Source organism: Idiotropiscis lumnitzeri, chromosome 10 (assembly GCF_059441095.1).
Source record: "Idiotropiscis lumnitzeri isolate Australia: NSW breed Sydney's pygmy pipehorse chromosome 10, RoL_Ilum_1.0, whole genome shotgun sequence".
NCBI lineage: Eukaryota > Metazoa > Chordata > Actinopteri > Syngnathiformes > Syngnathidae > Idiotropiscis > Idiotropiscis lumnitzeri.
In genome coordinates, this window is record NC_142400.1 from 10,336,003 (window position 1) to 10,347,207 (window position 11,205).

The following is an 11,205-nucleotide window of genomic DNA, read 5'->3' on the forward strand; positions in this document are numbered from 1 at the left end:
AAATGTTTAGTTGATTTCGATTTCATTTCAAAAGTTACTGCTCACTCCGATTTTTTTTTGAGGCTACGAAATGACAAGTCGTAAAATCAAGGATGGAAATTGAACAATTTTATTTCTAAAATAGGGCAATACAAAGGACAAAGGGTATGACTATATAAACAAGTTTCCCTTTTGAAAAAACGTTTGAGATGTTAAGGCATGCAGAGCCTGACTTTCAATTTTGTGCATCTTAAGGTTAATAGGTCCCATGAAATGGCTTGTGTCCTGGATAATTATTGCATAACTGTGTACGAAAAGCTCATTTTCATTCCCTTTAAAGTCTCGTAAATATGGCTTAATTCATATCAGGGAAAACGTGAAAATCCTTAAATATCGCTGTGAATTCACTTCGGGGCGATCCAGCCAGCCCTACGCTCATCACCAAGAATGAAAACATGTCCCTTTTAACACGCCTTTACTAACATCCAATCGAACTCGTAACAGGTCAGGTCATAATGTGGAAACAACTTACACTTCATGGAACCTTTGCACGTTATAAATGTCAAGCAAATCGTTACAGCAAGATATTAGGAGGCCCGCAACGTGTTCACACTCTGTCCAGACAATAAATAAATACTGAAGGTCAATAGTTTCTCCCTCATATTTAACTAACGAGTCAGCCATAATCAACCTTAAAACTTACATGGCAACATGGACAAATATAGAACATCACACGTCTAGCAGTGAGCGCTAACATTCTACATCATCTGCTACATTCAGAGTCACGGAATGTATGGACTATCATCCTAGTGGCTGATGCTCGGGGAGAAAGGTCATCCTGGAAAAGTGAGCTGAGAGCAGTCTCTGATTGGTCTAAACTGAATGAACCATAACCGCAAATGCGAAAGAAAGGCACCCGATGGTGTTCAGTGATAACCAGGTCTACAGCAGAGGCGGACGGAGGGGTTGCACAGGGGTTGTTGAACATTTCGACTTTGCACGACTGCCTCAACCAGCTTTCTTTGGTAGTTTGAACAGACAAAGAAAGGCCCAATGGTGTAAAATGCTGGTTTGGTACAAAGTTTTCTACCTCACAACACTGCAGATGTCTCACTTGTCACCATTTTAAATAATGGCATGGTGGCAACATCTCCATGATAAAACATAATTTCAGTTGATTGTCAACCGCTTCTTGGATCTTTTCCCCCCAAAGAGAGAAATCTTGAGTTAAATAAATTATATTTCTGGGACTTTTACACACACACACACACACGTCTCTATCCAGTAAAGTGAAAAAGGTTTAAGACTGTTTGGTAAATGATAATATAACACATTAAAATGATAAAAAAATATTCAAGGATCAAGTATTAGAGGTAAGTTTTCTTCTGTTAGCCCTTGGATTGAAATAGCTGAACTGAACAGTAGGATGGGAAGACTGTGCTCCAGGCAGGCTCTAAAAGTGACGTACAGTCAAACGAAGCCAAATCATTCAGGGTTTCCTTTGTCTGCATCCAAGAAAATTAAAACCTGCTCCGCGTCCTGACATTCAGTAACCAGGCTTAAAAGTCAAGCCCGATATTGATGCTCCTGAGGTGCAGCGGGGCTAAGCTATTGGGTGATGCAGTTTTCGCCCATGTCTTGTGCGTAGCGGTCCAATATTAGGTTACGTAACTCCTCCACATCACGACGAAGCTGTTGCGCTTCCACCAGCTTCTTGTGTAGCACCTCTGGATTTAGCCAGTCCTCGTCCTGCTCCGCCAATGGTATGGGTGCTGTCAAGACAAATAGGACATATAAATAAATATACGTATAATGACCAAAATCCGCAAGAAAGGTTTAATTCAAGCTTACATGCGAGACCAAGCAGCAGGGAGAGGTTGGGGTCTTGTCCCTGAGCTCTCTGGGTCAAAATGCTGCACAGGGAGCGCAAGTCGCTAAGGCAGGAAGCAAGCTCCTGGTGAAGCTTCTGTGTCAGGCGAGCCCCAGCCGGCTGCAGAGTCGAGGAGGCCTCGTTGGTGCTCTTCTGCTCTGACTCCCTCATCTGCTCCTGCAAGGTCAGATTCTGCTCCATCAGTTCCTGGTTTTGGGAAGAGAGCTGGAAGAAAGTAGCTAGAATCAGCTTTGGCCTAACAAATACATTCTCGGTAATTGAAGCAACTATTGGGAACGGAACTATCTAACCTCTTTCATGGCTATGTGGAGCTCAGCCATGTTTTGCTCTTTGACCAACACATCTCTCAGCGCTTGTGTTGTGGTGTTCTCTTCCTGGGATATTTTCACCTCCAAATCCTGCAAAATAAAAGGTTTAAGTAAGTCAAAAGTCACTTAACAAAATCCTTTACAAGGAAGACAAGTGGTCAATTACCTGAATCTGGGAACCAAGCTGTTCCATCATCCGATGTTGTTTCTCAATAACCTGCCAAGAAAATAGAGAGCTGTTGGTGATTGTCAATATGGTGTTTGGTTCATAAAACAGTTATTGGAAGTACAATTTATTTTATGGACTATACATAAAAACACAGCTGACCTTCTTGAGTTTTTGCTGCTCTTCTCTTAAAGTATCATTCTCTCCTCTGAGCTTGTCAATGTCTAGAGAGGGTAGTCGGGCTCCGTCTTCAAGGCCCTGTTGCACACGCTGCTGCATACTGAAGAAGACGCAAGGAACCATTGTTACTTGGTTTTTATATTTACAGCAAAGAGCAGCATATACACACCAAGTTTGTTATAGTTAATGAAAAGTTAAATAAACTAAAATGAAAAAAAAAAAAAAAACCTTTTGAAAATTGATAACCGAAACTCCATTTTGTGTGTACAAAACTAACTAAAACTATAATTATTCCAGAAATGTCTTTCATTTTCATCCATGTATTTATTTCTAAATTACTGGATAGGAGCAAAGTCGCAAACAGTAGTTTAACTTCCATTTAATAAAAATGTATTTTTTTTTAAAATAAATACGTATTTTTGAAAAAGTAGTGAAAACTAAGAAGCCCACTTTAAAAACTAATTAAAACAGAATTGAGAAAAAACAAGTCAAAACAAAATAAACACTAACAATAATAAAAAAAAATCCTAAACTATTATAACCCCAAAACACACAATAGTACTCTATGCATGCACTTTAATGAGTGTGTGCTTGTACGCATACTCTGTAATGGTGGTCAGCAGATCTCTCTCCCTTCGTTTCTGTTCCTCCAGCTGTGCACCCTTTGCTTCAAGTTCTGAGCGTGCTGCCGCTAAAGAGGCCTCCAGCTCCTTTACTTTCTCTTGTAGCCGAGCTGCCTGCTGCTCTGCCTCCTGAAGCTAATACAAAAACATATTTCTTAACCAGCAAAGATCAGGAGAAATGCATGCTGATTGTAGCTAAAACCTTAACTGGGCTCACTTCTTTGTTCTGCCTCTGGTAGTCTTCTAAGGTTGGCAGGTCAGCCAGATAGCGTTCCAGAGTCTCAATGCGCTGCTGATTCTCTCGTTTCAGCTCAGTTTCTTTCTGGCACTTCTTCTTCAAATTGCTGATATGCTTGTCTCGGCATTTAATCTGCAAAAACAGGCCATACTAATAAGTGGAAGAGTAGGGAGCAGAGTGAAGAGAACGGGAGAGCCACTGTTGCTGGAAAAGCTGTTTTGGATAAAATCGACGTCACATTTCATCAGATTTCCTCAGTTATGTCAAGTGGCAAGTGTACTGCGACTTAATGGCAAAATGCGGAATTTGTCCACACTTAAATTGCAGGAGTGTAGTTGCCGTTTTCAATTGAAATATTCTTTTTGGCAATTTACTCGAGTTGCATCAGCTGATAGATGTTATCTCTGATTTCACAACCTTTTGTGGTTTACTAGCTTGCGAAACACAAATTAAGGAAGCAAAGCCGGTTAACACCCACCCTGTCTTCCTGTTTCTTCATCTCTTCTGTATGCTTCTCGCACGTCTCCTTCAGGCTGTCAGTCAGACGGCGTGTCTCGGCCTCCACTGCCCCGAGCCTGCGCTCGGCCTCCGCCTTCTCCATGGCGGCACAGTCTGCGCGCTCAGCAAACTGTGCCCTCAAGAACGTATTTTCCCTCTGGGCTTCCTGCAATATTGTCATGTGAGTCACCATGAGGTCCACATGGAAGCGAAGCATGTGAGAACAAGGATGGCAACGCAGGGCTTGCCGTGCGACTTTTGCACGAGTTACTCACCTGCAGCCGAAGCAAACACACATCACCGAACGGAGCGCCTCGGCCCAAGAAGGCTCCGTGGACCTGCAGCTCACTTTCCCTCAGACGCTGCTCCAACTGAGTCATATGCTGTCTTTGTCTACACAAATATCAAAGCATTAAAAACACATTCGCTATAATATGGGAGACTTAAATAAATACTTAAACAAGACATATATTTGGATTTAGCTGAAAAAATAAAGAGTAAATGGACAGCTTCCAGTAACACTTTTGCAAAAAAGCAGCAACATCAGACTAAGGTAAAACAAACGAGTTGTAAAATTAGTGGAAACACTTGCCGCTCTATTATAAGCTCCTTCTCCTTTAGCAGACCTTCACTGGCTTTCACCAGAGCGTCCCACTTGCCAGACTCCGGGTGCATGGTTGTGGGGTACAAAGTCGGGTATTGGCCCACCCCCCCACTCAACTGGTACAGAGAGACATAAACAGGACAATCAGATTGACCACATATACTGTATTGTCATCATTATGTTCATAATGTGATCTCTCAAGACAACAGATTAGTGTTTTCATTACTACAATATTTGGCGAGTGAAAACTGAGCAAACACACTTGATAACGACCAGATTTACAAAATAACACCTTTTTGTTAAAAAAAAATACACTGTAAAAGACTATGAAAAGTGATTCATCAAAGTTGTGTAAATTGTGCCATGTTTTCCTCCCAGACAAAAAACAATATTACAACACATGCATTCAACGTATATGTAAATTTTGCATGTGCGTGTGGGGGTGATTTCTTAAATTTAAATATTTGTATAAATCAATTGGCACACTAATTCTCATGCGTTTTACTTGTCTGATATCCTGCTTTTAAATAGGCCAATGTGTCTGTATGCCCCCAGGCTTTGTTTTGTCTAGCTCAACATTATTTTTCCAATGACAATCTCTGTGACTGTCCCCATTTTCTGTTCTAAAAACAAGGGTGTTCCACTGAACAAATGGGATGACTCTTTATCATTCCGTCACCTCATGGAAACCACAATAAAATTTGTTTAGACAGGTATGAAGTCTTGTATTTCTAAGTGGACCTCCTAATCTTGAATAAAAACACACCTGCATTTGTTCCACTTGCATGCGTATGCTGTCCATCTGTTGCTTATGTTGTTGTTGTTGTTGCTGCTGCTGCCAGCCCAGTATTTCGCCACACCGGTCCTGGCGAACTGGATCGTACGCTTTGGTGCCCGCATGTTCTCTCAACAGAGCCTGTGTCTGCAGGCTAAGCGGGCTCGCATAAACACCAGAAGGCTGGCTGGACCTGGAATTGGAGGGCTCGTTGGCGATGGAAACTCCGGGAAGGGAAACTCCAGGCCTGGCCTCCGGGAGAACTTTATAATTGTGATCCGTGCCTCCTCTGTAAGCCTCAGACACAAAATCTGAGTTGTCTCTAATCGCTGTAGTCTGTAATCGGAGTCTGACATCAGGGCATAAGCCCCCCAACAACGCTGACTGGTTCAGGGTAGGTTCCATGGCAGGAGTGTCAAACCTCTGGCCCTCATCCATTTGTGTGTGATCCGAGGGGAAAAGCGAGTGGTCCAGCCCGTTGACCAGGCTGCGATAGCGGCTCAGGCAGTCTGGCTTTGGCGCTGCAGGCTCGCTTCCCATAGTAGGCTGGGCATCCAGGTTGGGTGATGATGCTGATTTGGAGAGACAGGACGATTTGGAGGTGGAGCCACTAGATGTTCTGGAGGTAGAGGAAGATCTGGACTCTTCCTGGACGCTAGCCTGGGGCTTAGAAGCCAGGGCTCCGGCCGTGGATGGCATGACATGTGCCGTTGGTATCGGGATCTGACTGCGAATGGGCTGGAAAGACGGACTGCTCCTGGAGCTGCAGAAATCTGCAACCCAATTAAAAATGGATAAAATTAGAAACACATTATCTCACTGTTCCATATACAGATGTACAGAAAAGGATCAGTGCAGAATACTGCGAGCACTGCAGGCTATTTGCACTATTTTAGTAGACACAGCAGTCAGTGTCTGCGGGTGGCCTACTTTGTTGTTGAATAATCAACCCTCTCTATCTAAAATATAACATGTAGCAAACAGCAATGTATTGCTTTGGACTACCGTCATTATACAAACTATGTTTCAAGAATATAAGTTTGTATTCAGTGTCATATTGCTTATGCAACGCTATCACTATTTCGCAAGAACGAAAGGAGGCCCTCGGATTACTCGCGTACATACACACCCACTTTATACCATGAACCATTCCCCAAAAATGTCACATCATGCAAAGAAAATAATTCCAGACAAAAGCTCTACAAACCTCTGAGACCCGTTCAAGTCCCAAAAACATGCAGTCATTCCAAGGCAACAAGCATATTAATCGCATTGTATCGCTGATTTGAGCTGAGCGGCAGGACCCTTTAAATCCAAAAAGACGTCTGAGGCTTGCATTTCCCAGCGACAGTGAATCACGCGAAGAAGCCAAGCTGACAGAGACGCAGCGGGTAGGCCATGTGCCCAAAGGAGTATTGTCCTCAAGCAGCCTGAGCCCAACACTGAGCAAACGCATCGAACGAGGCAAACACAGGAAAGGTTAGGGGTATTTATAGCCCCCCTCTCAAGTTACAGAGTGATCTGTGGGTGACGCTTATTTAAGTACCTTTCCCCCTCCCACTCACACTAACACATCACATGCGCACATTTACATTTAAAGTCTAATACGTGTTGTTTTGTTCAAACCAAATCTTCCACACATTAGACAAGAAAACCAATCAAACAATATTAACAATCACAATACAAGTATCAGAACAAATGAGTGGAAAATAAAGGCATCGAGAACAAGCTTTTACTGTTGAACTTGCGGTGTAAAGCAGGTCTCTCGGCTTCCTGACTGACGAGAACAAGTCTAAACTATTCTGTGAGATGTTTGCTCAGCACACATTCCTGCCTTTCAAAATTATATAATTACAGTTACCTCTCACTGTAAAAAAAATATTCTCTGGCTAAACTTTAGAGTGCGACTTTAAAAACTATAGTTTAAAAAAAAAAGGCTTTTTGAAGAAAATTTGACAGCTTGTTTAAATTTCCCTTCTAATCATGATACACCATTTTCTTTGGAACGGGCCTTTACTGATGCTAAATTTGGACTTAATTGTTATGTTTCCTGTCAGTTTACGTGGCATCGGGGTTGAACCAATACTGACATGGTGTTCAACTATAGAATAGAAAATAGAAATAGAAATCCCTTTATTGTCATTGTACTCAAGTGTGCAACGAGATTAGAGGGCTCCCCTCTCCAGTGCAATACAACAATAATACAGACAAATATATAAATTAGATAAATAAATAAGAATTCAGTACTGAATAGGGCATATAGAAACACATCACAATGCTATTGTGACAAAAGCAACTAAACTACATCCTGACAACTGACAGCTCACAACAACATGTTCAGGGACACACTTAAGCTCAGGCAAACCTGTGCAGGCAACGCTTACATTTCTTGGAAGAGTTTTATGAGGTGTTGCATCACCACTTGCTTCAAACACACTTCAATCCTGCTGGGAATGTTGATATTTCATGAGGCTGGAGGTTGACTCCAGGAGAACATAAAGTGCTTTAGATCACATAAAATTGTTGAATCAAACTGTCTTCAACACACCACTGAGTTGTTTCTCTGAATGAACTATAACCTTTACTGAGGAACTTCACTTGACCTTCTCTAAACTTCCGTATAAAATGTTCAATTGTTCAACGTTTCCAAACTTTGTTCTCTAACAAGGAGGGAAATTCACAACAGGTGTTTGATCCATGAATCGACTAATACATGTACTGGATTCTTTAGAATTGATCTTTAAACATTCCTCGTCATTCTGCTGTCTCCATACTGAAATCATGAGACCAGGTCATTTCATCGCATGGCTTCAAAAAAAAAAAAAAGAAAAAGGATGTTCTCAGGGGGAAGTTGCCACTGAGCTTTGAGCACTAGAGTGTCATCAGCAGTTTGTAACATAGACAGAGATACCAGAAGAGTTTAGAATCAGAATTTTGCCATTCAGCTATTTGTTAGAGAATGACATGTTAGTGAAATAGAGTCACCTGTAAAAGTTATTTAACAAAAGTTATGTTTCATCCTGAATTTACAATACATTAGAACATCCCAACTTTTTTGTGGCAAGCACATAGAATATTTAAAAGAAAAATGCTGGCTGCAATAAGTCAGCCTGGTAAACAAGCTGGTCTGCTAGGCAGGGCTGAACTTTGATTCCAAATGTAGGTAAGAATCCCAGACTGGAACATTTGGAATAGGTCTGATTGAAATCTGAGGACTTCGAATTCAATGTTTTTCCCTTCAGCTGCTGTGACCCATATCGAAAGTGTGCCACGAACAAGCACAAAAAAGTGAACACTGGAATTGCACCACTTGACCCATGTCGTATAAATGCAGCCATAAATAGGAATTAATCATACACTTGTCCCAGGAGCCTGCAATCCTAAATCCTAACACATTACTACACTAATTTAAACCTTTCATTGTGAATTAATTTACATCTTTACAGTTGTGACTGTAAGCAGTGGAAGGGAAGGTAACCCCAGGAAGTGGTCTGACTGCACAGTGAAATGGGCTGCAAATCACACATCCGCACAGGAAACAATTAGGTTACCTTCTGTGCTGTCAGATGCTGAAGTGCCAAGACCACTGTCTGACGTTCCAGGTCGGCGGCCCAAGCGACTCTGAAACTTCTCTGACAAGTCCGGCGTTTGCCACGCCATGTCAGCAAACAGCCCTGTATAAATATTTAGGAAACAGGACAAAGCTATGAGAAAATGTGTTCATCCAGCCATCCATCCATTGCCCGAACAGGTTATCCAGTAGTTCTCAAAGTGTGCTACAAGTACTACTACTTGAACAAGAGCACCCTCCAGTGGTACGTGAAAGAATCCCTGAATTAATTGTTGAAACTGTGCATACATGTGGTTGACAGTAACATTTTTTTTAATCCTGTACAGTAGATTTGCTCAGTACAGTTTAGTTGTATTTAATATGCAAGCACTAAGTACTATTTGCCTCGCTTTAACTTTTTAGAAACCATGTTTTCATACATTCAGATATTTTTTAATTCAATGTTTATGTGTAAAACATTTTAATTGACTCATTATGCAAGTAGCTTTTTAATTTTCTATGTAAGAGACAATGTTCAAACTGTGACTACAGTTACAGTGGTTTACAACAATATTACCTTGACTCTGTTACATTTTTGAGGAACTATTTGGCCTATTACGCTACTGTATTTTAATGTTTATCATTGTGTTTGTACTTGAGTATTTTTCTTAGCTGGTACTTAGTGAAAAAAAGGTTTGAGAACCACTGCATTAGAAGACGTAGCTCAATTACACAGAGGAGAGACGAAGGTAATGTAATTATAAAAAGTGACAAACCTACCAGCCGGTTTGGATTCAGTGTATCTCTTCGACGTTGTCATTCCATACACGGTGTCACCTGAAACAAAAATGGTTTTAAACGGAACAGGGAAACAATACATTAACTGCTCAATTGTAATCCAATAACATATTGACAATATCCACCACGCTCAGCAGCATTCAACACTGTTTACCATCAAGTGAACTTTACAGCTGCTTCGGACCTCAACTTGACCTGATGACTCCACTCCAAGGGACAGCAACAAAAATAACACGAACATGATGTACCGTTACACAATCGGTTTCCAAAACACGGACGTCCCCGGAGACTTCAAAGAGAGCACATAATAATGCCTCTCATCCCTAATGAACAGACGCTGTCGGCAATCTCATTCCATTACTTTAATCCTCTTTACTCGAGTCTAGCTAGTTAATTCATAGACCAAACGCGCGCCTAACTCAAACAAAAAGGCAACCAGGCGAACCATAACCACACTCTTACCTGACTAACCATTCTTCCAACGAATAGGGCTGGCTGAGTAAAAATACCACAATGTTATCAAATATATGTTGCCTGAATGCGACAACGTAACAACTGTTTCCCGATAGCGCACAATTGACTGTGATGCACTGCGACGCTAACCATTTAATCTTGTTAATCCATGACAAATCTGTTTCCGTACAGCATGCTATTGCTAACGTGCTACAGCTAACAGCTAAACCAGCGCTCGTCCAGCTGCTACTCCAGTTTGTTCACACCACCACTAAAATGTTTGCTTTTATCGTAGACAAGTTGGCGCATATAAAGATGGTCTCATTACCTTTCAATCCTCATCGATGTAAATTGTTCAAATGTCGGTTTGGTGTACGCGACCAAATCACAAACATCCGCCGCGATGGCAGTTGTTCCGCTACTGAGCCCGATTTGCACTGCAGCGCGCTGTTGGCACGCCAAGCAGAAGAGCACTTGTTCAGTTTCACAGCGTCGCCCTTTGCACAATATCTACTAGGATCCACGAGGACAAAAAATCGGTCATCTCCTGCGTTTATTATTTCAAATTCAATTTAAAACCACAAACATATGCATTTTTAAGTTGTTACTAACATTCCACCTCTACACGAAGACGTTTGCTGGCATAATCAGTTCACCAATTACGGCTATAATACCCAAATCGAACGAAACTTTGAAAGTCGAGTGTACTTTGGAATTAAATACCCCAACCTTTTAAACATTGAGGCATAGTTATTATTATTATTATTATTATTATTATTATTATTATTATTATTATTATTATTATTATTATTATTATTATTATTATTATTATTGAGCTGGCAACCAATTTAGAGTGTAGATGGCCTCCTGCCGGAAGACTCGCGCGATCCTCGTGTGGATAAGCGGTTTGGAAAATGGATACGATACATTTTTATTTATATAGCGCATTTCACAACAGCTGGAGCTGTGACAAAGCGCTTTCCATAAGGTGTAATGATAAAACAGGGGTGTCAGACTCATTTCGCTCTGGGGCATGGAAAAAAAATTATTACCAAGTGGACCGGACCAAATAGGATAATAATAATGAATACAGAGAGCCACACATGCGGCTGATTTTGTTCACACGACTTTATTATAGATTC

The 11,205-nt window shown here is 41.3% G+C and overlaps 1 protein-coding gene across 1 annotated transcript; it reads right to left on the reverse strand.

Moving 5' to 3' along the window:
- Window positions 1-93: 93 nt before the first annotated feature.
- Window positions 94-10,559, reverse strand: cep85 (centrosomal protein 85). Its single transcript, XM_088307198.1, has 14 exons — window positions 10,392-10,559; window positions 9,593-9,649; window positions 8,814-8,936; window positions 5,254-6,035; window positions 4,476-4,603; window positions 4,159-4,276; window positions 3,864-4,049; window positions 3,365-3,517; window positions 3,128-3,282; window positions 2,507-2,624; window positions 2,345-2,395; window positions 2,161-2,268; window positions 1,831-2,074; window positions 94-1,751 (listed from the first exon to the last, which is right to left on the reverse strand). The coding sequence occupies exons 2-14, from the start codon at window positions 9,630-9,632 to the stop codon at window positions 1,588-1,590; spliced, it is 2,370 nt and encodes a 789-aa protein (XP_088163324.1). The 5' UTR covers window positions 9,633-9,649; window positions 10,392-10,559; the 3' UTR covers window positions 94-1,587.
- Between the last annotated feature and the right edge of the window lie 646 nt (window positions 10,560-11,205).

Coding starts and splice junctions, on each gene's coding strand:
- cep85 (XM_088307198.1), bottom strand. CDS start 9,632: ATGACAACGTCGAAGAGATACACTGAATCCAAACCGGCTG. Junction 4,277..4,475: donor AAGGAGCTTATAATAGAGCG/GCAAGTGTTTCC, acceptor ATATTTGTGTAG/ACAAAGACAGCATATGACTC. Junction 3,518..3,863: donor TGAAGAAACAGGAAGACAGG/GTGGGTGTTAAC, acceptor CTGTTTTTGCAG/ATTAAATGCCGAGACAAGCA.